The sequence below is a fragment of the Phialemonium atrogriseum genome (genome assembly GCF_030411735.1).
Source record: "Phialemonium atrogriseum strain 8032-3 unplaced genomic scaffold QBC33scaffold_34, whole genome shotgun sequence".
NCBI lineage: Eukaryota > Fungi > Ascomycota > Sordariomycetes > Cephalothecales > Cephalothecaceae > Phialemonium > Phialemonium atrogriseum.
In genome coordinates this window covers 147,517-173,685 of record NW_026848171.1, presented here as the reverse complement: position 1 = coordinate 173,685, position 26,169 = coordinate 147,517, and the positions used below count along the sequence as shown (strand labels likewise).

Sequence of the window (26,169 nt, the reverse complement as noted above, 5' to 3'; positions counted from 1 at the left end):
CCCTGTAGCATCCTCGGTGAGCGGCCGGTGAGGAAGGAAGCTATTGGGGCGGGGAAGAGGGGCAGAATCAGAACCGCCTGAGCCCGTCGCATCGCGGTGGCAACGACGGGAGCGACGGCAGCGATCAAGAGCTTCCAGGCTGAGCACCTGCGAACAGCACCAATTAATGGAACCAACTACGGGAATCCAATAATACCTAATCTACTATGATAATGCGCCCATGGCCCGCTGGCGCATGACACCGCGGCCATGTACAACATCGGAAGCCAGGCCAGGATGCGCAAGTTCCTTGGGAGGCCAATCGTCGAACCCTCTCATGACCCCGGCGCCGGCGTTACGAGCTCCCCAATAACCGCCCAAGCCTACCGGCCGAGCGCATCGCAGAATGCCGTCTATGCTGCCGGCTCACCCATCAAATGTATCGACAAGTCGCCCGACGGCAACTCGGCCCTTCTCGCGGGGCCGCACATCTTGAAGACGGTCAAGCTCGATGGCCTCAACGTGCGAGAGGGGCTTGACTTGCGCTCCCTGATAACCGTCCATCCGGCGAGCAAGAACGCGTCTGGATCGTCGACATCCGACCAGCTATCCATCAGGGACGCGAAGTGGGCTGCCGGGCAGAGCAATCGTGGGAATGCGACCATCTTCACGGCGTGCACCAATGGCAAGATCTTCCAATACGACCTATCGCGGGCCGGATCCGTTGCTGCGGGGGGTATGGGTCTCGAGTTTGTGCAGGTACGCGAAGATACCCGGCAGGTCAACGCCTTGGACGTCAACCCGCATCGAGGGACGCTGTTGCTCTCGGGAAGCCAGGACGGCATCGCCCGCTGCTTCGACATCCGGGTACCCGTACAGACAAAGGGAGGCCTCACGTTCCGCTCCGTCCACCCGTTCAAGTGCAACGCCGACAGCGTGCGCCAGGTGAAATGGTCCCCCAAGGACGGCTTCTACTTTGCTTGTTCGACGGACCAGGGCGTGGTGTTGAAATGGGACATCAGAAAGCACTTGGCTCCCATTCTGAAGATCAAAGCCCACGACAAGGGCTGCTCCTCGATCGCTTGGCATCCCGATGGCGAGCACCTCATGAGCGCCGGGGGGGATAACAGATGCCATGTCTGGGACCTGTCCAAGAACGCCGACAAGAGACAGAAGGCGAAATGGACCATCATCACTCCAGCACCAGCGTCCGTGGTTGTGTGGAGGCCCGGGCAGTGGTCCGCAACCGCACAGGGGAAGCGCGCCGCACAGGTCGCCGTCTCGTACGACGACAGTAGCCAGAAGCGGCACGGTATCAACTCCGTGCACATCTGGGACCTCGCGCGGCCGACGATGCCGTACAAGGAGATCCAGCGATTTGACAGCCTGCCCAGCGCCATGTTGTGGCATGACCAAGACCTCCTCTGGACGGCCGGCCAGGACGGCCTGTTCAACCAATGCGACGTTGCCTTTGCTCCCAAGGTGATCGACCGCCAGACCGTGTCGACCATGGCCTTCTCTGCCAAGGGCGACGTGCTCATGTTCATCGATGAGAGGGCTCAACCTCACCGACCAAGACTCCACGTGGTTCACCCAGACGTGTTGCCGACATCCTCTCTCAGTTCCAGCCCTAATACACCCATGCTTAGCGTCAGCAGGAGCGATTCGGAGGACGAAGTCGTGGGCAATTTCCTTGGCCCGAGACGTCGGGGTGGCGTCCAAAGGAGGCGGCTGAGCACGCGATCAGCACAGGCGCTTAGCAGCACCCCTCCCTCTGCGTCGGGCATGGACGAACACCCTCTGCCTCTCGACCAGGCGATCAACATAACCGGGATATTTCGGTCGCAGCAGGCCTTGGCCGTCGGGCATGTTCCCGCCGCTGCCAACGTGGAGGTTTACGAATACTTGTCAGTCAACTATCTCGAGACCCTGAACCGAGAACTGCCATATTCCGACGGCGGTAGGCCCATGGCTGAGCGGGTCGCCTCCATCTTGGAGCACTACGCGAAGGCCGCCGAGGGTGTCAGCCAGTTCCGGCTGGCTCAGACATGGCGCATTCTGGCTTACGGCATGGATCTCCTCCTGAGACGGCGGGCACAGTACCACCACGAGTTCAGGATGCGCCGCCTTAGGAAGCCATCCAAGAAGAGCGAGCCGCGCGCAGAAGTCGACAAGCCAAGCATCCAAGTCCCGGTGGGACCATCCGAGCCCGAGGAGGTCCCGCGCAAAGTCCATTCGCCGAGCAGCTTGTCGAAGCAAGGTCACCACCATGTGAGGTCTATCCTCTCCGAGGAGATTGAGAGCACGTCAAATGTTCCTACCCCGTTGGCGCAGCCCGTTCGGGAAAACGGGTCTAGCATGGAGAACCACCACGGGCACCCACATGCCCACCTGCTTAACGTCGAGCCAATTCCGGAGCCCGAGAGCTTCGCATTGCCGCCATCACTCCAGGAGCATACGGATGGGCGCCAGCGCCTCGGCTCGATGCCGCTGTCCACCGCCAGCTTCGACAGCGAGAGCACCCAGGACTCACAGGCAGCCACAGAAGGATACGACTTTTACGATACAGAGGCGCTGACAAGAGCCATTGATATGCCGGTGCCCAAAAGGAAGGAGGAGCCGCTGGTGCTCGACTACGTGGAGCCAGGATCCCCGAGCACCGGCAGGGCACCCGCCCTGCGGCATGATTCGGATGCGAGCTTCAGCCACGCGTTCTCCGTGTCGGATGACAGCGGAGGAACCAGTGGCCCGGCCGAATCTTCAAACGGGGCCCCGTCGAAAACGTCAGGGACACGAGAAGTTGCTGAACATTCGGGGGCTAGTAGCGTTGTTGATGGAGAGTATGCGAGCCGCATTCGAGGAAAGCAGATGGAGGAATCTCCGGCACGTAGCCGTCCCTTACAGCTCCGCCAGCCACTCGAGCGGACCGAAACGGGCCTTACTAGTTTCACCGATGAACACCACATGATTACGCAGACCACCTCGGGAAGCCTGACCTCACGCCAGGACGATTTTCCCACCCAGACAGACACAGCGTTCAGCTTGGGGTCGCCGGAAACACGGCCATATTGGCCCGAGCCGGCGGACCCATTCCCAGAGAACGAGTCTCTGTACATGGTCGAGACCGATTATCTCTACTGGCCAGACGATCCCCCATATCCCCACCCCATCGACTTAGACACGACCTTCTCCACAAACCGTTCCCCCCCCTTGAACCCCTACACTCTCCTCTCCCGCGCCCTCGAATTCGAGGTCCGCTCCTCCGCCCTCAACGCCTCGGCCATCATCCTCCTCCTGAAACCCCTCGTGCCCGAGGGGGTGATCGACTCCTTCCAAGCAGCCGCCATCCTCCGGCAGCACCACTCGCGCCTGATGAGCATGCGCCTCTTCGTCGAGGCCGCCCTCCTCCGCAAGCTCTGCCTGCGCGGCTGGCCCGGCGGCGCCCTGCACGGCTGGGGGGAGGACTACCGCGCTATCTTCGCGCCCGCCCAGCAAGGCGTCCAGGCCGGCCTATTCTGCCCGGCCTGCCGCAAGCCGCGCGAGTCGACGTCGTCGTCCGGGTCGTCCGTCTGGCGCTGCGAGCGCTGCAGCGCCGTCATGGGGCCCTGCGCCGTGTGCGGGCACCGGGACGCGACGCCGATGCCGGGCGGCGACTGCGACGGCGACGATGCCGATGACGATGCCGATGCCGGATCACCACCCGCCCTGTCGACGTGGTGGTACTGCCCCGGCTGCGGCCACGGCGGCCACTCGACCTGCCTGCAGGCGTGGCACGCGCCCTCGTCGTCGTCATCGTCGGACGGCGACCAAGACCACGATAACAACAGCCACTTCCCCCCCGAGCTGGCCCCCGACTCCGGCGACGGCTGCTGCCCGCTGGACGGGTGCGGCCACGCCTGCCTCGGGGAGACCGAGACTACCTCAGCCGCCAGGGCGGAGGACCTCAGCCGGGCGGTCCGCGAGGCGGTCCGCGCGGGGGGAGGTGGTGGTCTGGCCAAGACTCTCGTCGGGCCGGGGGTAGTGGTCGGGGGCGGTGGTGGTGGCGGTGGTGGTGGTGGTGGTGGTTCCCCCGGTGCGGAGTGGCGGGGCGGCGGCGGGGGGTCCGGGTCCGTGCCACCGGCGGATCACGTTCGCGGGGACGCGTTCGAGGCGGTGCAGAGTCGGGCGGTGGATGGGGCGCGTGAGATGCTTACGGGTGGGAGCGCGGGGAGGGAGGCGGGCGGGGGGATACTTAGCTCTAGTCCGGGGGGGAGGACGGGGGGCGAGAGGGAGAGGAGGAAGAGTGTCAAGTTTGCAGGGCCGGAGCAGAGGAGGTGAGGGCATTTGTTTACTCTCTTTGAGCTGGGAGGGAGGGAATGAAGGAAGGAAGGATGGCATGTGCCATCTCGTTGGGTGGGAGAATTGGCGGTTGTCGTGTATTATGTGTATGACTACTGTGACTGGGTGCTTCGGCGGGGAGTGATACCTTTTGGAATCGGGTAGACTTGAGGCTTCATGCCGTTTTGATTTTGGTTACTCGGTCACCATCTATTGCTTCATATGGTTGCCGTCCCTGGATCGCCTTCGGGGTGATTCCTCTGCTCTTCTGCAAACCAACAACACACTACCTACTTTGTAAGTGCTAGAAGCCAAGAGGTGGCTTGACAGGATGGCCAGATGAGTTGTGTCAAGTCTATACTCTCTTGTCAAATCTACTTAACTCATAACAGGGTCGGCGGTCTCGACAGGGTCGGCGGTCTCGACAGGGTGGCTGCCGGCGACGGTGTTGGCATTCGCATTCTCAGCGATGGCGGCACTAGCGCCGGCAGTGAGGGGGCCACTGTTATTGTCCTTGTGTCGCTTGGAGACAGCCTCTTGTTCCTTGGCTACCTTCCGCTTCTCCCCCTGGGGCGCTAGCGTAGCCTTGGACAGTATAGGCTTCGAATGTGGCCTTGGTCTGCGTGGCAGCTGTCGACAATCTTCTGCCATAGGTGGCAGGAATGGGGGTATTGGCAGCAGGCTTTGGAGCAGCAGGCTTGGCGATAGACTTGTCAACCTCAGGCTTGTAGCATCACGAAATGGGTGACCACGTGATCCATCACGTGGTGCATCCAGCTTTTATAACGGCCAGTTCTTAGGATTGCTTCAATTTTCTGTGTTGCTGGAAATGGGGAGCCTATCTTTGAGCATGACTTCCCCGAGGGATCAGACATGATGGGGACATTAGGGAGGGACCTAGGGCTGCTGATCGCTTGGAGTTTGAGCTATTTTGCCGCTCATACAGAGCTGGAGCTCTGAGAGGGCACTGGTGTGGAAGACTGCAACGGGAAAGGAATGCAGAATCACAAGTGACAGAACTGTCTAGCGAGGGAGTCCAGATATTTGAGAGCTCTCTGCGGGCAGGGGCATTTGGTTATTCGGGCAGGGGTGGTTAGGTATTCGGGCAGGGGGATTCAGCATTCCAGGCAGGCAGTTAGGTATTTATGTAGGAGCGTTCAGCTTTCAAGGCAGTGGCATTCAGCTATCCAGGCAGGGGCATTTGGCTATTCAGGCAGTCTGTGCTGGGCAGGGGTTCCGGGCTGCCAAAAATCTTTAGAGAGTTGGAGCATGGAAGAGACCAGCTGCCAGCCACGGATCAAGCGACTACGACGGCAACAGCAACAGAGACGGCTAGCCAAATGCCCTTGCCTGAATAGCTGAATGCCCCTGCCCGAGTACCTAGTTGCCCCTGCCTCAATAGCCAAATGCCCCTACCCGCGGAGACACCTCAGATATTTATGCTATGATCTTCTCTATTTGTCTTCGTTTGTCTACGCAGAGTAAAACACAAGTAGAAGGATAGCACTTTATCGTGGGGCGCGAACAATACAACACAATATAATCCAACAGTTATGACAGAGAACATCCCCCTCCCAATTTCGACAATATTTCTACGGCGTGCAACAGTATTTCGACTGGATTCAATACTTTGATCACTGAAATTCCACGCCTAAGAAATCTTGACCCTGTCCAACAAACCGAGCAACTCCAACAAAACCACGAAGAACTTCTTGCCGTTGTCCAGCAAATCCAACAAAGTGTCCAGCAAAACCGGCAAAACCAGGAGGAACAATTCGCTGATATTAACCACCGCTTCACTGCCGCCGAGAACAACATAATTCGGTTGAGAAACGGACAACGACAGTTTTCTAATCCCAGTGCTCGCCTTGTCCCACTTCTCGAGGACAGAGGCATGCACGCACACACAAACACACACACCCAGAGAGAGAGAGAGAGAGAGAGAGAGATTAGCCCACGGGCGTGAGGGGATGGGCAGCACTACAGACACGGCCTCGTTTATTTTATTTTTTTGTCGCCGCTTTTCCAGTAATTACTTCAGAGAAAGCTCAACAATATCAATGAGGATGGTCACTTGTATCCTAGAAACCAAGATGCAACGGGATCCCTATTATGCTTCCCATTAGAATGTGTAGCGAGGCGTTATCAGGTTCTAGATCAGTTATCTAATTGTGTTGTCAACACGATTTGGAGGTACTCCTTCATCAGGGGTAGAAGGCAAAAAGGGGGTGGAGGATGTACTTGCACCTACGGGGGACAAAGGGAAGCTGAAAGGACGGAACTATCGCCAGCCGGTACTCGTGCTTTCCACTCTCTTGTTTTATATTCGAACCAACTTGGGCATAATCATCGCAACCTTTTTCACCCAGACCTAGGCTGTGCTCTTGGAGCCACGATAAGTCTCCCTCTACAAAATATGAAATACGTCAGACAGAAGCAGCCACACGCTAGCTACCTAACTACCTAGGTACCTACCTATAGGTACTGATGCAGGTACGAACAGATGGAACGGACCGGTGGGATTGGGGTAGGTGGGGAGCAGGTTCGGATGACATGGAAGTTCGTGAATGGCGGGTGGCACAGCGGCACACCGGCCCAGCGTCAGTTGACCTCCTTGTTGCAAACTCCCGGTCTCCTAAGGAGGAATTGGGGAAGGAGCGATAAATGTTTGAACCTCTGGTGACGAGTGGTGGGGAAATATATGCGTCGAAGTAGTGGAGAGGCCAGGGGGGATGCTCGCCATTCCTCAGTACCACACAATGGTTGGAGTTTTAATTTATCATAGAGATGCACTTAAGCTATACAAGTGATTGGGCATTGATATGAACATTACGAGGGCATCGGAGGAAAGGCTACAAGCTGTTGTGTGACTTGCTTGCTGAGCCTCGTGCAGGGAGATCTGTGCAACAGACTCCCTAGCAAGAGAGCCGAAAAGAAAAAAAGAAGAAAAAAGAGCGCCTGGGTGGGGTTGTTGATGGACTAGACTTCCCAGCGAGGGTATTTCGGAATAACATGGCAAATCTTGAGTGGGAAGCAAAGCACGGGGACTGGGTCGATATGCCCGAGCCCAACTTGGTACAACTCAATACTCGCCCGGCAGTTGCATCTTGGCAAGCCTCCGATTCAAAATTGGACGCCTCGCGCAGACAGCCGCAAGCGAGTGGTGAGCCCTTCGTCCCGTACCCGGCGCCACTGGCTTGGTCCGTCAGGCGTGGCGACATCACCTTCGTCGGCGCAACGATGTGACGCTCCGGTCGGACGAGCTGGCAAGGGCTCTCATCACGGATTACCCGGACCTCCCTCGAGCGATCTTTTCCATCGCAGCGGCGCCACACTTCCCAAACCCCCCCGCGATTCCGCGCAGAGACGGGAATCTCCCCCCGCCCTCATTGCCCAGTGGACGGATACGGGCAGGCTTCGGACCCGATTGTGGCGTTTGTGGAGGAAACCCCTGAGCATTTTCACGAAAACTGTGCTCGGAATTGAAGGGCAGATGGCTGAAAAACGCCATTGGCGTTCGTATTGGGGCAAAGTATGGAGTACACCGTAGCCCCGAACAAATGTCTCACTTTCGGGGTTACAGAGACTCAGGCAGGTGCAACAGGATGTTTGCTCCTATGCAGGTGGTCATCGGAGAAGGAGAGCATCTTGCTCGATATATAAGACATGAGGCAAATACCGCTAAAGATGGTCACTCTAGCTAGCTCAAACCCGCATGCAATTCAAGTCTTCGAATTCTACCGCCCTTCGGAAACTCATTAACCATCATCATGCGTGTCTCTACGGCTCTCGCCACCTTCTTCCTCTCCTTTTCCCTTGCGTCACCATCTGCTAGCCATGGCGGCCCCGGCGGACCAGACAGGGATATCCAGCCGGACGTCTACGAAGCCATCCACCAGAGGGAGTCTATCCTAGCCCTGACCCTGGACACCAAGGATTGGGCTCACCTCGGCGACTCTGTGACCAAGGACGTCGTCTATGACAGCCGTCCCCTGGGTCCCGACTATGGTGGGCTCTCCGTGGGTCTGGAGCAGCTCATCCAAAACAGCAAAGCTGCATTTGGGAACGCCAGGGTCGGACACCACGTCTCCAACGCCGTCATCAAGTTGAACAGGGACGCAACCCAGGCCAATGTCACCACCTAGTACATTACATTCTTCCCTGGCTCTTTCCTGCACTGACTAAAAAGCTAACACACTGCCAGCATCGTCTACTCTCGATGGGACCTCAGTGCCCCCCACGACGTCAAAAAGTCCTTCCGGATCTTCGAGAGGTGTGACGACGTATTCGTGGTTGATGACGGAACCTGGAAGTTGAAGCACAGTCTGGTCACCAACTTGGCGCCAGGGGCCGAAGCCCTCAACCTCGACGCTGGGCGCAAGCATAATTAGCTACCCAGTTGAGAATAGGCCAGAGGTGCAGTGGTTCCCATGAAAAGGGGTCTGGCGGGAATCTTCTTGACTCGGTTCATTCCTTTCATCATTATCTGAGGATCCTCGAAGTTAGGGAGGCGATCGTCTATTTCAGTACTATAATTCGACCAAGACCCTCATTCATTGACATGATTATCAACTGACTCAAATCAATCTACTCACCCTGGCATGTGTTGTTCGGTTTGTTTTTACTTGAGTTCCTGTGATGACCAGCCACGACATCCCTCCCCCCTGTTCCAAAAACAACCATACCCTGATCAGAGCCCTCCGCAAGCATAATGGGCTCACGTGGGTTGGAGATGAAGAGAGTTGAGAGATTGTGTCAATTGCTGGTGTTGGCCCAACAGAACAAATTAGGATAAGAACATCAGGGGCTACGGGATGGCGACGTTGGTCGTTGTCCGCGAGATATGCGATAGTGCTGTACTGTACGTTACCAAGACAAAACAGCTCTTACTTGAGCGACTAATTTAAATCTGTGAAGCGATGGCCATCTCCGAAAGTCAGACTGCTGAATTTTACCGACATGCGTCCAACACCCTTCAACACCAAACAACTGGCCACTTGGTCAAAGCGGGTGTACATGGACCATCACCACGGACTCGGCATTTCAGTGCTGGCCCACATTGTGTTCTGCCGTGGGCACGACAAGAGCAGGAGAAGACATGTCTAGAGCGATCGATTCGCCAAACTCGGACTGATCAGTGGACGGGTTCTGAGCTGGATCGGTCTTCGTGGGGCATGCCATGTCTGAATCGACTTGGAGGCCAGCTGTGGGCTGTAAGCTGAGCGGTTCCTGTTCGCCGTGGCCTCGATTGTCGGCAGCTCCCGGGACTGGGAGGGCACCCGGGTCCTTGATTGGTCTCACGGGGACGATGAACCTCGCTGGCTTAATGCCAAATTTAACGGGGTTGACTGTATTCTTCGATTCGGTCAGTCATGCCCAGCCAAGAAAGGAGAGAAATCACAGTAAAGGTGCTCACCGTGGAATTGAAGTTGACAAAACCCCTCTTGATGAAGCCATGGGCCTCGATGGGTTCCACGGCAAAAGGGACCCGGGCAGAACGCAGTTTTCTGAAGAGTTCCAGCTCCAAGGACGTCGAGTCCCAACTGGTGAGCGCGGAATCGTCGTAGCCTGACTTCGCACGAGCGGTGATATGGAGCTTGTTGCTCTTTCGGTGATAGAGCGCAGAAACCGAGAAACCCCTCTTCGAGACATTGGTGATGTACCCGCGGCGACCTGGGTAAAGTCGCGTCTTCGGGGGGCCTCCCGGGGAGAACTTCTTGATATCCATGGCGTTAGCGATTGGTATAGGTCAGATGGGTAAAGTGGGTTGCAAGAATGGTACCCCAGCAAGTTCGTTTTTGGCTTCTGCGGGAAACGCCACGGGGATGGACGAGAGATCGATCTTGGTGTCGTGTTCGCTCTTTATCTTCTCCAGTTTGATGAACGGCTTCACATCTGGATCTCGTTTTACGGCCTGGAGGGCACTGCGAGGTTGATCCATAATTGTCAACAAACTAGGTGGGTGGTGGGTGTGGTCATCGAAAGGATGGAAGACAGGCGGTCGAGGCGGATGTCAAGGAGAAAAGCCTCGAGGACACGAAACACAGAAGTAGAACTAGAGATGAAAGGAAGGAGCCTGAGGATATGGTCCCTGCTGCACTTCATTGACATGACTGGATGCGGTAGGTACCTGTTTGATTGAGCAGGATAGACTCCATCATTCCTTCCCAAGAGGGAACCCAAGTGTGCTCACCAACTCGAGAGGGTACCTAGGTACTCAGCCGAGATGATAGGAACCCACTTCATATCATCCAGGGTTGACCTGCCACACTCCAGAAATTATCACGAGTGCAGCGTCCATAGTATTATAGGAAGGAAAGGAAGGAAAGGAAGGAAAGGAAGGAAAGACACTAAGGCCTAGTAGATCGATGGCAAACCGGTACGACTTGCAGCACATTTCCAGCCCGACTGAACTGAGCATCTGAAGACCCGCTCCAAGTGTTGAGGAGACGGGAAAGAAATAGGAGGGAAAGGATGCGAGACAACTGCGAAGACAACTTTGGAGATTGGGGCAGAGACTTCTCAGCACCCACTTGTCTACAAACGCCCTCGACATTGGTGCCAGAACCGCTGGTTGTCTGCCCCAAATGTATCCATAGAGGGATGTGAGGCCCGTATCTGTACCATGACGAGAGGCTTTTGCGTCACGGCTTTTTCGAGACCTTCATCAATATACGGCACGGAAACTATCGAAGTAGCTCCAGAATCCCCGGATGTGGGGGTCACTCAAGGGTGGATCCGAGGAGACTTTGCCAGCCGGTGTATTCACGCGAACGGGAGCGTGGCAGGAGGCAAACGCATTATGAATGCCCCCCCAACCGTGTCACTCTGTGCATGGGCAGACCTACGGTACCAACCCACCGGGACCTGCTTCTGGAAAGCGATCATCCCTCAGATGTCGTAACCAGAAGGCCCCTTCCAAAATGTCGGTCTGATGTGGCCGGGCATAGGTGTGGCAATCAGAATGCAAATGGCTTGCGTATACAGTAGGTAGGTACTGTAGGCAGTGTCTTTAGAAGGGGACCTTCGGCAGGTAGCGAGTAGGAGTAGGAGTTTGCAAATTGGATGCGAGCCAATATCATGTGACTTGTCAGCTGATGTTCGCGCAGATTTCGCGATGCGCCGCGATTGGCTCCCCCACGCCCAGCTGCAATGTTTTGATTTGGAAACCCTGGAGGGCGTTGTATATATAGTAACAAATCGTACGTCGAGGATTATGTTGCCGTGAAAATCCTCTCTTGCTGCTTTTGCCGACTCTTTTGCCTAGTTACAATTTTTTCAGACCCCGAAGCTGTCGAGCCCTGCAAGATTTCGATGCGCATTGCGCGTTGTCCGATCTCTCCATCCTCCCTATGAAATGGCATCCGGAGGACTTTTGTTCTCCTCCCCCGTCAGAGCACAAGCGGACTCGCTCATCGTCCTCTCGTCCTCCCCGGAGTTCCCCTCTATCAGCGAGCTGATCCCGAAGACCACGAGGAGGCCGCCTTTGCGAAGCGGAAGCCGAGCTGCCCCGATCCCCGACGATGCCCCGAAGACCTTCACCACCGCAGCCAGCCTCTGGCGGTCCCTCGACAATGACGAGGATATTATAGAGGTAGATTTTGAGAAAGAGGTGAAACCACCTGCAAGAAAGACAACGAGGAAGCCTGTGGCGACGTCGCCCATCAACTTCTCGCGGGACGTGCCCCCTAAGGAGAAGGCATCCCTCAGTCGCCCAACAAGAGCAGTCGAAAAAGAAGCAACGAAGATTCCTGAGCAGAAAGCAATGGAGATTGTGGAGGCTTTACCCCTCGACGACCCCGCCACTTTGGCGAAGGAAAAAACGCGGAAGAAGACCAAGTCGGCGAAGGACACAAAGGACACAAAGGATGGCCAAACAAAGATGCCCAAGGGCAAGGTTACCAAGCCTACCGTAAAAGGGAAATCTGGGAGGAAATCAGAGGTAGTCAGCAGGCACTTCCGGACCAACACGCCCCCCGCCGAGCAGATAGAAATCGAGGACACGATCGAACTCGAGCCGGCCCTCAAGAGGAGGACTGATTGGACACCGACGCAAGACACAGGGTCGGCAAAACTGCAACTCGATTCGTCCCCTGTGAAAGAAGTTACTTCGCCTTCCCTGCACAGTGGAAAGTCAGCAGTTGTGTCGTCAGATGCAGTCTTTAAAACCCTACGTGACACGTATGGCTGCAAACAGGACGAGGTGCTGGCCAGGGTCTCCAGTGATGTTGCTGGCGCGGTCGACGTTTTACGGAAGCGAAAACAGCTTGACCTGCTCACGACAAGCGAAGCAAAGACGCCAGAGACATCCCCGGTCAGGTCCAAGGCGCCGAAGAAAAAACCTCGTACCATCACCGAGCTGGCCACCGCAGCTTACAGAGTGCCCCAAGATCAAGATGAAGCCGCCGATGCGAAGCCGCCACCCGGTGATTCTTTGCTACGATATCTCGACGCGGATGATGGTGGGCAGACAGGGGGGACTGGCAAGACGGTGGCAGGGAAGGGGAAAATCCCAAAGAAGAGAGCGAAGCCGAAGACGGCGAAGAAAGTAGAGCCCCCTCGACAGAGACTGCTCTCGCCAGCCTCTGCCATGCGACAAGTGTCCAACCAGGATTTTGTCTTTGGCACATCGAGCCAGTTGGCAACAGAGCAAGACCCTGGCCTCCTACGAGACTTGCAGGAGGCAATGCGAATATCCAACCAGGAGAACGATGATGATGTCTTCGCGACTCCACTTAGAAGTGAAAAATTTGACAGGCCTTCTGGAAATCGCCTGTGGGCCGCTGGCGCGAGGGATACCAAGGGGGATCTTCTCAGCATCGAGGTGATCGACCTCGTGGATTCGCCTGCCATTCTCAAAGATCTTACAAACCCGGCTGTAATTAACACTCTTGTGGCCGATTCAGCACCTAAACAAGACACCAAGAAAGGTCAAGCGGAGCCTGCGGCACCTGAAGTCAAACCACTGGATCTTGGTAACTCTGCCCGGTGTACTAATACAAAACCTCGCCTCTTGTCAACGCTAGAGCAGATTGTTCCTCTCAAGGCATCGGTGCCACTTGCTTCAGCCAAACTTCCTCTATATCCCGCAGCGAATTCAGTCCTCAACACGATGGACCTCGGTGACGAACCGCCAGCAAGCAACCAGGAACAGAATCAGCTCATGGAGCTGATACAGGAAACATCGACGACCAGTTCACACGGAGAAGGAGGAGAGGCCCCACGGCCTAAATACGAGCTGTACACAGATGGGCAACTGGCGACGGCACTTCGGGGATATGGGTTTAAAGTTGTCAAGAGAAGGACGGCAATGATAGCACTGCTGGACCAGTGCTGGGCGAGCAAGAACAAGGCGGCGCAAGGGTCTCACGTGCCTACAGCAGCCCTGTCCACTTCTTCGACAACGCAGATTAAGGCGGCGCCGGCAGCTTCAGCTCCATCGGCCACTCGACCACGAGGACGACCGAGGAAAGAGACAGGTGCTAGCACAGCGCCTTCGACGGCGATGGCATCGACCTCCACTCCGGCATCACCAGCAAAACGACCACGTGGCAGACCGAGAAAGGATTCGAAAACAGCCACGCAGCCAAAGGTGACCAAGACAAAGGCCGCAGCATCGAAAATAGCTGTTCCTCAGCCTCGAGAATCGCCGCAACTTCCAAAGGCATCGACAATAAGCCGCCCGAAAGCGGTGGCCCGATCCTTCATCGAGATCGCCGACTCGGAGTCCGAGGACGCGTCTGTATTCAACTCATCCCGCTCGGCCTCCCCCGAGCCGGAGAAAACCTTCTCGTCGCCCCTGCCGGCCGACGTGTCTATAGACGAGGGCAGCACCGATCTCTCGCTGACGGCCAGCCCCACCAGCCGGGAGGCGAACCTCTTTGAGTTCATCACCAAGGCGGTGACGACGGCGCCGCGGTCGGTGGACGCGCGCGACCCGTCGTGGCACGAGAAGATGCTCATGTACGACCCGGTGGTGCTCGAGGACCTCGCGGCGTGGCTCAACTCGGGCCAGCTCGACCGGGTCGGGTACGACAGTGAGGTGGCGCCTGGGGAGGTCAAGAAGTGGTGCGAGAGCAAGAGCGTTTGTTGTTTGTGGAGATTCAACCTCAATGGGCAGGAGAGGAAGCGCTTCTGAGAGGAGGAGGGTGTTGGATGGGAATGTATTATTAGGTATTTGGTGTTTTGCTTGCGGGAGGGGGTTTTAAACATGAGTCCCAAGGCCATACTTGTGAGGCTACCCACTGTATTACGGCCTACTTTCTTCCTACCTTGGAGGTACCTATGTAGTAACGAATTTCTATGTCTGAACGATGGGATGAGACCGAATTTGTATATACAGCTCATACGTTTATAAAATAAAATAAAAGTGTCGTCGTCGATCATCATCACATTCAACAGCGCCAGTGGCCGGGATTGCTCTTCCTGGAGAACCTCGGCTCGATGGGTCCTCTTCCCCTCTATTAGTGCCCCTCCGCGTGGCTCGTTTCTCCTTCATCAAACGCTCATCGCCGCATTTTAAGACAACGAAGGGCTTGCTCCTGGCACGATAAGTCGCAAAGCCATGCCCTTTGCCCTGGTTCAATTGCCCCACCCGTTAAACAATCTTGCAGCTGAGGTCCGGCCTTGGCGCATCGTGCCAGCGCGCCTCATCACCACTTGTACATACACAGTTGCGCGCTCTCACTTCCTTGGCCAGGCGCATTCGTCAGCCAAGGATACGATCCAGAGCCAAGCATCACTACGGCGGGCCAAGCCCCCCCGGCATCGTCCGTTTTCGATGCCAACGATGAGGCACGGGTCAACGTCGTCGGCCCCGCGGCCCGGAGCCGGAGGAGGGTCCAAGGAGAGGCCGCCGCCATCTGCGCCGAGGCCCAGCTCGAGGTGAGGAATGAGAATGTGGACCTTTTTTTTCTTTTCTTTTCCTTTCGCAGACTCAAAGTCATCTATCTCCTCGACGATAACCCTACCTTACCTACCATGAACATGACCCAAAAACAAATTTGCGGGGGCTGATCAAAAAACCCCAAAAAAACCGGGGCATCAGCATCATCCTCCTCTCCCCCACAAACCAGCTCCTGCTTCTCCACCGCGTACGGACCTCCTCGTCCTTCGCGTCAGCGCACGTCTTCCCGGGAGGCAACCTCTCGGCCTTCCACGAAGGGCCCATCCCGGGCCCGGACTCCCCGGCCCGGCACCGCGACGGCGAGGCCTACCGCCTGGGCGCCATCCGCGAGACCTTTGAGGAGAGCGGGATCCTGCTCGCACGGCGGCGGCGGCGGCGGGCCACCCCATCCACCACCACCACCTCTGGGGAAGGAGGAGACCAGCTGCTCCTGGACCTGCCCGAGCCCGTCCGCGAGGCCGGCAGGCGCGCCGTGCACGCGGGCTCGGTGCGCTTCGTCGACTGGCTCGCGGGCGCGGGAGGGGTCGCGGACGTGGGCGGGCTGGTGCCGTTCACGCGGTGGGTGACGCCGGCCAACATGGCGCCGCGGCGGTTCACGACGCAGATGTACCTGTACATGCTGCCGACGGAGTGCCCGGAGGAGGAGGAGTGCTCGGCCGAGGTGGTGGGCGCGCCGGTTGCGCCTGGGGGCGCGGTCGTGATCCCCAAGCCGACGCATGATGGGGGTGTCGAGCACACGGCTGCGGCGTTTGATAGCGTGGAGGGGTGGTTGGCCAGGGCGAGGGCTGGGGAGATTATCTTGTTCCCGCCGCAGATGTACTTGCTTACTTTGCTTGCTCGGTTCCTCACCGGGCCTCCCGGTGGTGCGGCGGCGCAGGACGAGGGGCTGCGGCGCCGGCACTACGAGGGGCAGCGGGACGCGCTGCGGGCTTTCCTGGCGAGGGAGCCGGGGGGAGAACACCCGACGGGGCGGATCGGGTGGGCCGACAAGGTGATGAGCCCCAGGTTGATGTTTATGAGGCGGGCGGATGGGAGGAGTGTGCTCGGGGTGGATGGGCCCGGGCCGGAGCTGAAGGGGTCCGGGAGGGGTGGGGACTGGGAGAGGGTTGTGCTGGTGCGGTTTGGGCCGGAGGGGCCGAGGGAGGTGGAGGTGCGGTCGAGGGAGGAGGTGCTTGAGGAGGAGAGAGAGGCGGAGAGGAGGGAGGTGGAGGAGGACAAGAGGGCGCAGGGAAGGGTGGTTGGGAAGCTGTGAGTTTGATCAAGGGGCTACTGGTTTGTTTCCCTTCAAAGTCCGGACTAAATTCGTCCCCCTCAGTCGACGATAGCCGTGCTGCTGCGGGAGGGGGGAAATTGCCCTCTAACCACCCCCAGTAGCTTGTCAAGAAGCAGACTTGTTGTTTACTGCGTACTGCCTACCACAAGATTCTCACGCTCTTGGGACCTGCCTAGTTATTCCTAGGTTCGTTCATTCTCAGGGGCCATAGCTCCTTGGCTTCTTGGGGTAAGTCCATCAACCGTCGGGCCGGAGTGGCGCGTCCTTGCAACGGTTGTTCTCGGTTGCCGGTTACCACCCAAACACGCCAAAGTGGTGCTGCAGGTGTGCTACTGTGCTCCCCCTTCCTGTAGGTACAGATTGCTGCAGTCTTGGCAGACAGGGGTGGCAGCAGTTGGCAGTTGGCGGCTAAATGCATTGCTCTTGTCTTCCCCCACCTCTCCAAGGAGAGTCCATGCCTCTTTTGGAGACATGGGGAGCGTCATTCCCGCGTCCCCAAAGCGAATGCCCTATTATTAAAGCCCCCTGTTGCAATTACTTTGCGTCCCCGAGTCGCCTCAATATCCTCCCGGCGCCAAGATGAAGCCCTGGGATATATTGCTGCTTGTCTGAGACGGTGCCATGCGTTATTCGAGATGAGTTTGCTTGGTCGGATTTGGAAAAGAGCAGAGGGGAGGACGAGATAGTGCTCATTCCCGTGGCACACATTGTTGATGTGATGCGGAGGACAGGGCCTCTCCACACCGAGACTGCGGGGAACGAAGTGTTCACCACCATGGCCCCAATCGGCAGGACCTCCGGGAGCAGCCCAACGTGACAACGGTCTCGTTCTTTTCCCGGCTCTACACTACTGCTAGACCCTGGCCATCGAATTTACCCGCGAAGTCGGCTGCGATCTGCGGTCCACATTCATGATCCACGATCCATGATCCATGATCCATGACCCGTGAACCCCTCCATCCATGATTCCATGTGCTTGCTGGTCCATATTGAAGAGTCTAATTTTCTGCCGTCCATCCCCATCTCCGGATGACGGGTCCAAGACTCCAAGGTTCAAAGGGGGCAGGGCATGGAGCATCTGGCTATCCCCATCCTGGGTAGCCAAATACCACCTCGCCTCGATGGCTCGTTTCCTGGTCAATCTATTTTGCCGCAGACCCTTGGATTGGGGGAATCTATATTTCCCCTCCGCTACCCCGGCAAGGTAGCGGCGAAGCGGGTCCATGGTGTGCTGATTGCACATCCGGAGCTCTGGATATATATTGTCAAGCTGCAGTTCTGGCGCCGTCCCCCTCGAGTTCCAGTCGAGCTGTACCGCCCGAGAGAGGTTCATCAAGATGCATTTCTCAAACGTCAGGGCAGCCACGCTGCTGGCTCTGTCGAGCGCCGCCTCACTCGTGAGCGGCCTCGGCCAGAAGCCCATCATCGGCTTCTCCGAGTCCGACGGCAGCTTCCAGATCGCCGGTGGAGCAGTCTCGGCCGGGCAGATCCGCGTCTCCAGCAATGACTACTGGGGCGTGGTCCGCGCCGCCGGCGACCTCGCCCTCGACTTCGGTCGCGTCACGGGCACCAATTACACGCTCAGCAATGGTGACAAGGGCTCGGCCCCTGCTTCATACGTGTACAACCCGATCAATAACATGAACAACACCTTTGTGAGTGCCGACTACTTTCCCTCTCCCATTAAAAAAATACCCCAAAAAACCTAGTTCTCACATGCAATAGTACGAGACCACGGGAACCTCGTCCTTCCCCGGCCCGTCGTACGCGGACCCGTCTCCGGCCGACACTGTTATCATCGTCGGCACTATCGGTCATTCGAGGGTGATCGATAGGCTGATTGAGTCGAAAGCCCTCGACGTGTCCGCCATCGAGGGCAAGTGGGAGGCCTTCGTCAGCCAGCTTGTGAAGAACCCCGTCGACGGGACCGCTCAGGCCCTGGTCATCGCCGGCAGCGACCCGCGAGGCACCATCTATGGCATCTACGATGTCAGCGAGCAGATCGGTGTTAGCCCGTGGTACTTCTGGGCCGATGTCCCCGCCAAGCAGAACAAGAACATCTACGTCCTTTCGGACAAGAAGGTCCAGGAATCCCCGAGTGTCAAGTACCGAGGCCTCTTCTTCAACGACGAGCAGCCGGCTCTGACGAACTGGGTCGCGTATGGTTCCCTTTCCATTTCAATTTCTATGTTTTACATGTTTTACACTCCCTTGGCCGAGCAATGATTGCTGACGGACGACAACACAGCTCGCATTGGGCAGACACGCCGTATGGCGCCGGCTACGGACCCCAGTTCTACGGCCTCGTGTTCGAGCTCCTGCTGCGTCTACGGGCTAACTACCTGTGGCCCGCCATCTGGGGCACCATGTTCGAGGTCGATGACCCGGCCAACCAGCCCCTCGCCGACGCCTTCGAGATCGTTATGGGCAGCTCCCACACGGAGCCGCTCATGCGTGCCCAGAACGAGTTTGGCCACTTCTACGAGGGCCCCTGGGCGTACAACCTGAACAACGAGACCATCGACGAGTACTTCCGCTACGGCGTCCAGAGGGCCAAGCCCTATGCCCGGAACAGCCTGTGGACAATGGGCATGCGTGGCTCTGGTGACACTGCCATTGAGGGCCTCGGCGTCGACAAGATCGTGACCATGCTCGAGGAGCTAGTCAAGAACCAGCAGACCATCATCAGCGAAGGGCTCGACACCAACATCTCCACCGTGCCCCAGATGTGGTGCCTGTACAAGGAGGTCATGACCTACACCTTCCAGGGCCTGCAGGTGCCCGAGGACATCACCCTGCTCTGGGCTGACGACAACTGGGGCAACGTCAGGAGGCTGCCTCTCCAGAACGAGACCTCGAGGGCTGGCGGTGCAGGTGTCTACTACCACTTTGACTACGTCGGTGATCCGCGCAACTACAAGTGGCTGAACAACGTCCAGCTTTCAAAGACGGCCGAGCAGGTAAGCCGCCACACCTTTTGGGCGTGAAAACAAGAAAAATAGGAAACAAAACTAACACGGGTTGACAGATGCACCTTGCCTACTCCCGCGGCGCTGACAGGATTTGGATCGTCAACGTCGGCGACCTCAAGCCGCTCGAGATCCCCATCAGCCACTGGTTCGACATGGCGTACGACGCCAAGAAGTGGAACGTCGACAGCACCGGCGAGTGGACGGAGGCATGGGCCGCGAGGGAGTTTGGCAAGGACCTGTCGGCTAACATCTCGGACGTGGTCTCAAAGTTCAGCATGTATGCGAGCCGTCGCAAGTTCGAGATGGTCGAGCCTCAGACCTACTCGGTCCTCAACTACAACGAGGCGGACGCAACCCTGGAGCAATGGGCCACGCTTGCCGAGGCCGCTCAGGCCATATACAGCGGCCTCGACAAGGATGCCCAGCCGGCCTTCTTCCAGATGGTCCTGCACCCCATCCTGGCTGGCGAGATCATCCACAAGGTCTACATCGGCGCGGCCAAGAACTTGTTGTACGCTGGCCAGAAGAGGAACTCGGCCAACGACATGATCAACTATGTGCTGGCAGCTTCCGAAGCCGACGTTAACCTTACCCTGAGGTGGAACGACATGCTTGACGGCAAATGGAACCACATGATGGACCGTAAGTAATGTTCTGCTAGCACTTGACCCCCTGCTCGTGTCCACGCTGAGAGCTTCGCTGACTGACTGTCTGCTGCAGAAACCCACCTGGGATATGACGGATACTGGCAACAGCCTATGCGAAACACCCTGCCCGCCATGTCGTACGTCCAGACAGCCTTTGCCGCCCTCTCCGGCCACGTCGGCGTTGGTGTGGAGGGCTCCAACGCGACGGTCCAGGGCGATGACAAGTGGCACGCCAACAGCGGTGCCACCCTCGCCGTGCCACCCATGGACCCGTATGGCCCCGTGACCCGCTGGTTCGATGTCTTCTCCCGGGGCACCAACTCGTGCACCTGGACCGCCTCCCCCTGGGCCCCTTGGGTGAAGCTTTCCCAGTACAACGGCACCGTCGGCGGCGACAACGGCAGCGACTCGCGCGTCTTCATCTCCATCGATTGGGACAATGCACCAAAGGCACCTAACTCGACCGTCGTCAACATCAACATCACCACCCCGTGCCGATCCTTCGACAAGTACGGCTTCCCGGAGCCGTTGGTTCAGGTCCCCGTCGTGAACCGCGGCCTCCCCTCCAACTTCACCAAGGGCTACGTTGAGTCCGACGGGCACGTCTCCATCGAGGGCCCACACTACCAGGCCATCGTCGCGGCGTCGGGCTCGTCGTCCAACTCCAGCGGCAGCGGCAACTCCAGCACCAGCATCTCCAAGCGCGGCGCAAACTCGGACGCCGTGACCTACCACACGTTCGAGCAGTACGGCCGCACGTCGGGCGGCGTGGGTCTCTGGCCGCAGGACACGGACAAGCTCAGCGTGTCGACAGCGCCCGCGCTCGAGTACAACATGTACCTCTTCACCAACACCACCGCGGCCAACGTGACGCTGTACATCTCCCCCTCGCACAACTACCTCGGCGATGGCAACCCGCTCGAGTACGCCATCGCGCTGTTCCCGTCCGGGTCCGCGCAGCCGGAGCCGAAGCTGGTGCGGCCCGTCGGCGACACCGTCGGCACGGGCATGCCGGCCGGCTGGGGCTACGCCGTCGGCGACGCCGTGTGGGGCCACCAGGGCAACTACACGACGACGCCGTTCAGCGTCGAGGCCGAGGGCGCGTACACGCTGCGCGTGTGGTGCCTGCTGCCCAGCATCGTCGTGCAGAAGGTCATTGTTGATCTCGGCGGCGTCAGGCCCAGCTACCTCGGCCCGCCGGAGAGCTTCCTCGTCTCGAGGGACGAGCAGGGCGAGTACAACCAGACTAGCTACATCAACGCTGTTGATGTTGTCGGGGGCGCGGGCAATGGCAACCTGACCAGGATCACGGTGAAGACCAGCGCCGCTGGAATGGTTGGTGGCGGCGGTGTGTTGGGTGCCGGTGCGGTTGCCGTTGTGTTGGGTGCTGTGATGATGATGTTTGCTTGAGGTTGACTTGACGTGGAAGGGTCAGGATTCCCAGCGGAAAAGCAGTTTATTCTGACGTCTAATTTAATTTATTGTTACCTTGTATTTACCTTCAAATACATACATAATTATGACGAGTGTTGTGCCCCGTTTGCCTGTGAATTTCGATATTGCCTGGTGACGGGAGTTGGCTTCCAAGCATCCTCGCCAAGCCGCCTTGTTTTTGTTTGTTTTGACTTCCATTCCGTTGGTGGTGAAACAGCCCTTCGTTGGACCCACCTATGCAGCGCCAAAATTGCTTAGTCCCGCCACCAGGGGTTAATGTGGGGCTCGTCGCTCCGGAGACGGCAACCACGACCAAAACATTGAAAACTGCCCAATTACCTATGCGTGTAGAGCCAAAACCACCAAGAGTTGCCCAGACCGAGACTGGGGAAAACGGAAACAACGTCATTCATTTTCTTTCTCGAGTTCACCTTGTCCCTCCAAGACAGAAGCTTTTCGACCTCCCTTCCCGGAAGCAACCTTGACACGATATTTGCCATTTTGTTTACCATTGTTTCTGCTTACGCCGTGTGGCAGGACCTTGTGGACGGGCAACGATGATGTCCGCCGACCGGGGAGCCTCTTCTATCACCGTTGCCGGTACGATTTTTAGCAACTCGATTCCTGCCATGTCGTGTCAGATCCCATAACTGACGTTTCTCTGCCTCACAGTCCGAGTGCGACCATTCACGATCAGAGAAGCAGCCCAACTGTGAGCCAAACCACCTGCCGAGCTGCCCTCAGTGGGAATGGAGGAGGAAGGGGAATATGTCGCTGACTGGATACAGAGTGAAAACCGATGATGGCACAGTCTTCCTCGGCGATGGCTCTCTCGCGGCGGCGCCGACACCCAAACTCAACCAGCGAGGTATACGATCAGTGATCAAGGTGGTGGACGATAGGTGCCTGTAGGCTTGACTCTGGTCCCCCACCCGACTGGCAGTGCAACGATTGCTGACCTCGACAAGTGTTTTCGACCCTCCCGAAGATAACCCCATCCAGAAGTTTTCGAGATCCGTCGTGCCAATGGGGAAGAAGGTCAAGGACCAGGTATTTGCCTTCGACCGCATCTTCGACGACAACGCATCACAGACGGACGTGTACGAAGGAACAACGAAGAATCTGCTGGATAGCGTTCTCGACGGTTACAATGCCACGGTCTTTGCGTACGGCGCCACAGGGTGTGGCAAAACACACACGATTACCGGCACGGCACAACAACCGGGCATCATATTCCTCACGATGCAGGAGTTGTTCGAGAAGATAAATGAGAGGAGCGATGACAAGGTCACCGAAATCACACTGTCGTACCTAGAGATCTACAACGAGACGATCCGAGACCTGCTGGTTCCCGGGGGTAGCAAGCAGGGCCTGATGCTCCGGGAGGATTCCAATCAAGGAGTCTCGGTGGCGGGATTGACGAGCCACCACCCCAAGGGCGTGCAGGAGGTTATGGACATGATTGTTCTGGGCAACGAGTACCGGACAGTGTCGCCAACCGAGGCCAATGCTGTGTCCTCGAGATCGCACGCCGTTCTGCAGATCAACGTCGCCCAGAAGGATCGCAACGCCGACATCAACGAACCCCATACGATGGCCACGCTGAGCATCATCGACTTGGCCGGCAGCGAAAGGGCGAGCGCGACAAAGAACCGGGGCGAGAGGCTGCTGGAGGGAGCGAACATCAACAAGTCTCTCCTCGCGTTGGGCAGCTGCATCAACGCCCTCTGTGATGTACGGAAGAAGAACCACGTGCCTTACCGCAACAGCAAGCTCACGCGGCTGCTGAAATTCTCCCTTGGTGGGAACTGCAAGACCGTCATGATTGTCTGTGTCAGTCCCTCCAGCGCCCACTTCGACGAGACACAAAACACACTGCGATACGCGAACCGAGCCAAGAACATCCAGACCAAGGTGACTAGGAACGTGTTTAACGTCAACCGACACGTCAAGGACTTCCTGGTCAAGATCGACGAGCAGATCGCACTCATCAACGAGCTCAAGGCTCAGCAGAAGGACGCCGAGAACATCTTCTTTGCCAAGTTCCGCAAGCAACTCGACAAGAGAGAATGCATCGCCCGCGAAGGGGTGGCGCGGTTGAGGACGGCATATGAAAACTCGGCGCCGGAGCGACAGGAGAAGGTCTCCACCATGAAGCGGTTGAGGGCCATTGAGAGGCGCATCGGATTGCTCTCGGCCTGGATCGGTTCCTTTGACGCTATCTGCGAGGCTCGGGAGGACGTAGACGCCATGCCGCCCAATCTGGCAAGCATGCGGAAGACGGCGCAGGGAATCCTGGTCGAACTCGAGAGCAGCCGCCAGCACATGCACCAAAGGTTGGAGAAATCTAACTGGGAGCGGGCGATCGACTCGGCGCTGCAGCACAGCATCTCGCAACTGTCGGCCGTTGACGCCGCTGACGGTGGAGACCAGGACGTCCTGCTTCGAGAGGCCGAGGTGCTCAAGTCCAACTTTATGCGCGACGCGTACCGCGAGGTATTGGAACTCGACAAGGCCGGTGATACAGGCACAGTCCAGGTTCTACTTACCGCGCAGTTCGACCTCTTGGCATCGCTCTCGGAGACTCTCAACATGAGCGAGGAGGAGGCCATCGCCCACGCCAAGTCCCTTATCAACCGCCTTCTCCAGGTCGGCTACACTGCTGCCGGCCAGGTTATCAAGCCGGATGGCTCCATGCCGCCCGCTGAGATGTTCCCGCCGTCAAAGAGAGGAACGCCGAAGCGCAAGAAGATGGCCAGCTTCAACGCGAGACCGGTCGCTTCCCCTGCATTCGGAGCCATGTCAACCGCACAGCAGGAGGCTGTAATGTCCCCGATGAAAGCCTCCCCGCGGAGGAGGAAGGTGGCCGTGGGTCGAAAAGGCGTGTCGTTCACCCCCGTAAAGAAGAAGTCGCCGTCGAGGCGCGTGGTGCGATGGCGCGACGACGAGACGGAGGAAGGCACCCTGGCGGATTTCGAGAAGACGCCGCAGAAGTTTGGATCGACGCCTGAGGGCAGCTCGGAAGAGAAGGAGACCCCGCCGGTCCCTCCGCTGCTATCGTATTCATATCTGAACAACGCCGACTCCCAGTCTGACTCGAGCCCATCCCTTACTCTTCCCGACATGACGAGTCTTTCTGCAGGGAAACCAAATAACCGGTTCCAGGCCGGTTTCCTCTCCAAATCCAAAGGACCACAGCCGACAACAACTTCCAACGGATCACCAATCCCGCCAACATTGACCCTCAGCCTCTCCCCCTCGTCAGACGAAGAGCGCCCAAGCCCACTCCGCTCCATCCCGGTGAGCACAGCCGCTAACACCCTGTCGCCACCGCCGAGGAGCAACAGGAGCCCGAAGCCGACCACCTCCCTTACGGCAGCCGACGAAAATAAGGCGCCCTCGAGGCGGTCCCCATCGGCGTCGGCGTCGGCATCGTCCTCCTCGGACTCGGAATCGCCCTCGACCATCGACGCCCACAAGCTGCGCTCGGCGCTCCACTCGGCCAAGCGCCGCGACCGCGTCTCCTCCGTGTCGGCGGCGGCCACCGCCTCGGGCGCAAAGCGAATGTCGACGTCAGGCGTCGCCGGAGTCGGGTCCTCGTCCGGCAGCGGTGGTGGGTCCGGCCACAGGCCGTCGGCGAGCTACTCCGGTCCCGCGTCGGCGAGCTCGACGAACGGGATATCGAGGCATAATCGCAGGGGCAGCGCCGAGAGGCGCCGGTCGCCGCCTATGGTGTGCTCGCCGCCGTCGGCGGGGGAGGGTGGTGGGACCGCGATGGGGGCGGGGAGGGACCATTTTAGGGGGTTTACGCCTGGGCAGGCGAGGCGCATGAACCTCGGCGGGAGCGTCAGGATGGATGTCGGGAGCCCGCAGAGTGACCGTGCTGATGGGAGGGTTAGGAGGATCACCATCGCCGGTGCTGGTGCCGGGGCGGGGACGGGGGGTGCGGCCGGCGAGGCGGGGATGGCGGCGAGGACGCAGCAGAGGGCTAGTATTGCTTGGAGATGATGGCCCCGCCTGCCTGTTCCGTCGGGTTGAGATGAGCTGAGGTGTCTATGGTGGGATACTCCGTGAAGACAGCCCTACTCCTTTGGACCACGTCTGCATATGCCCGTCACCCACCTGTGATGGCTGGAGTTCTGCTTCCCCGTGTCTGGCGGTCTTTCCGCGGTGTTCCGGATGGAGTCTGGGTTGGTGTCTCTGCCATCCTACCTATTGTCCATATTGCATGCAGGGGTGGGGGTTCCCGATGGGCTTCTTCTTACCAACTGTTGTCGCGTGTCTGGTTTTCATGTTCATGGTTTTTATCTTTCCTCTACCCGGTTTTTTCTCATTTGCCCGATTCATGGATGGGATGGCATTGGGGCGCATACCGGAGAGATACGGGCGTGGCTGGCTATTATTGCCGCCGACTCCCTTGTATATTGTATGGTTTTTTTTCTCTCGGCCTTTACACATTAATGAATGACTCTTATGCTCTTACCATATGCCGACTGCGGTTCGCTTTGCAGTGTTTACCTCAGCGAGAGAGGGCATCGCATGCTACCGTGTTATCCCGTCAACGAAGTAAGATGATGGTATAATTTGTGCTCGCTCAAAAAGCGTCACCGCCTATCAGGGTTGACGATGTTCTATCGAAAG

At 57.9% G+C, this 26,169-nt stretch overlaps 7 protein-coding genes across 7 annotated transcripts; 6 read left to right on the top strand and 1 right to left on the bottom strand.

Annotated features, from left to right (window-relative positions):
* Nucleotides 1–108: 108 nt before the first annotated feature.
* Nucleotides 109–4,296, top strand: QBC33DRAFT_499923 (uncharacterized protein; the record flags this gene model as incomplete). Its single annotated transcript, XM_060425661.1, has 1 exon — nucleotides 109–4,296. Exon 1 carries the CDS (start codon nucleotides 250–252, stop codon nucleotides 4,294–4,296), a length of 4,047 nt encoding a protein of 1,348 aa, XP_060279350.1. The 5' UTR covers nucleotides 109–249.
* Nucleotides 4,297–7,924: 3,628 nt separating this feature from the next.
* On the top strand, nucleotides 7,925–8,687 carry QBC33DRAFT_573652 (uncharacterized protein; the record flags this gene model as incomplete). The annotated part of the gene is made up of 2 exons (XM_060430712.1): nucleotides 7,925–8,440; nucleotides 8,501–8,687. Exons 1-2 carry the CDS (start codon nucleotides 8,067–8,069, stop codon nucleotides 8,685–8,687), a joined length of 561 nt encoding a protein of 186 aa, XP_060279349.1. The 5' UTR covers nucleotides 7,925–8,066.
* Nucleotides 8,688–8,843: 156 nt separating this feature from the next.
* QBC33DRAFT_250269 (uncharacterized protein) lies at nucleotides 8,844–10,283 on the bottom strand. Its single transcript, XM_060422994.1, has 2 exons — nucleotides 9,713–10,283; nucleotides 8,844–9,651 (listed from the first exon to the last, which is right to left on the bottom strand). Exons 1-2 carry the CDS (start codon nucleotides 10,022–10,024, stop codon nucleotides 9,340–9,342), a joined length of 624 nt encoding a protein of 207 aa, XP_060279348.1. The 5' UTR covers nucleotides 10,025–10,283; the 3' UTR covers nucleotides 8,844–9,339.
* A 1,179-nt stretch (nucleotides 10,284–11,462) lies between these two features.
* Nucleotides 11,463–14,647, top strand: QBC33DRAFT_550484 (uncharacterized protein). The gene has a single exon (XM_060429087.1). It carries the CDS (start codon nucleotides 11,654–11,656, stop codon nucleotides 14,432–14,434), a length of 2,781 nt encoding a protein of 926 aa, XP_060279347.1. The 5' UTR covers nucleotides 11,463–11,653; the 3' UTR covers nucleotides 14,435–14,647.
* A 438-nt stretch (nucleotides 14,648–15,085) lies between these two features.
* Nucleotides 15,086–16,454, top strand: QBC33DRAFT_460133 (uncharacterized protein; the record flags this gene model as incomplete). The annotated part of the gene is made up of 2 exons (XM_060424964.1): nucleotides 15,086–15,180; nucleotides 15,344–16,454. The coding sequence occupies 2 exons, from the start codon at nucleotides 15,086–15,088 to the stop codon at nucleotides 16,452–16,454; spliced, it is 1,206 nt and encodes a 401-aa protein (XP_060279346.1).
* A 1,358-nt stretch (nucleotides 16,455–17,812) lies between these two features.
* On the top strand, nucleotides 17,813–25,576 carry QBC33DRAFT_581262 (kinesin-like protein 6; the record flags this gene model as incomplete). The annotated part of the gene is made up of 10 exons (XM_060431259.1): nucleotides 17,813–18,130; nucleotides 18,201–18,634; nucleotides 18,724–19,435; nucleotides 19,504–20,089; nucleotides 20,168–21,478; nucleotides 22,201–22,240; nucleotides 22,317–22,436; nucleotides 22,497–25,274; nucleotides 25,329–25,444; nucleotides 25,533–25,576. The coding sequence occupies 10 exons, from the start codon at nucleotides 17,813–17,815 to the stop codon at nucleotides 25,574–25,576; spliced, it is 6,459 nt and encodes a 2,152-aa protein (XP_060279345.1).
* On the top strand, nucleotides 25,313–26,011 carry QBC33DRAFT_550474 (uncharacterized protein). Its single transcript, XM_060429086.1, has one exon. It carries the CDS (start codon nucleotides 25,708–25,710, stop codon nucleotides 25,987–25,989), a length of 282 nt encoding a protein of 93 aa, XP_060279344.1. The 5' UTR covers nucleotides 25,313–25,707; the 3' UTR covers nucleotides 25,990–26,011.
* The last annotated feature ends 158 nt before the right edge of the window (nucleotides 26,012–26,169 follow it).

Bases quoted from the DNA above. Each gene is read 5' to 3' on its own strand.
- QBC33DRAFT_550474 (XM_060429086.1), top strand. From the start codon at position 25,708: ATGGAGTCTGGGTTGGTGTCTCTGCCATCCTACCTATTGTCCATATTG.
- QBC33DRAFT_550484 (XM_060429087.1), top strand. From the start codon at position 11,654: ATGGCATCCGGAGGACTTTTGTTCTCCTCCCCCGTCAGAGCACAAGCG.
- QBC33DRAFT_250269 (XM_060422994.1), bottom strand. From the start codon at position 10,024: ATGGATATCAAGAAGTTCTCCCCGGGAGGCCCCCCGAAGACGCGACTT. The intron at 9,652-9,712 runs GTGAGCACCTTT...ACCGAATCGAAG, and splicing joins TTGTCAACTTCAATTCCACG to AATACAGTCAACCCCGTTAA.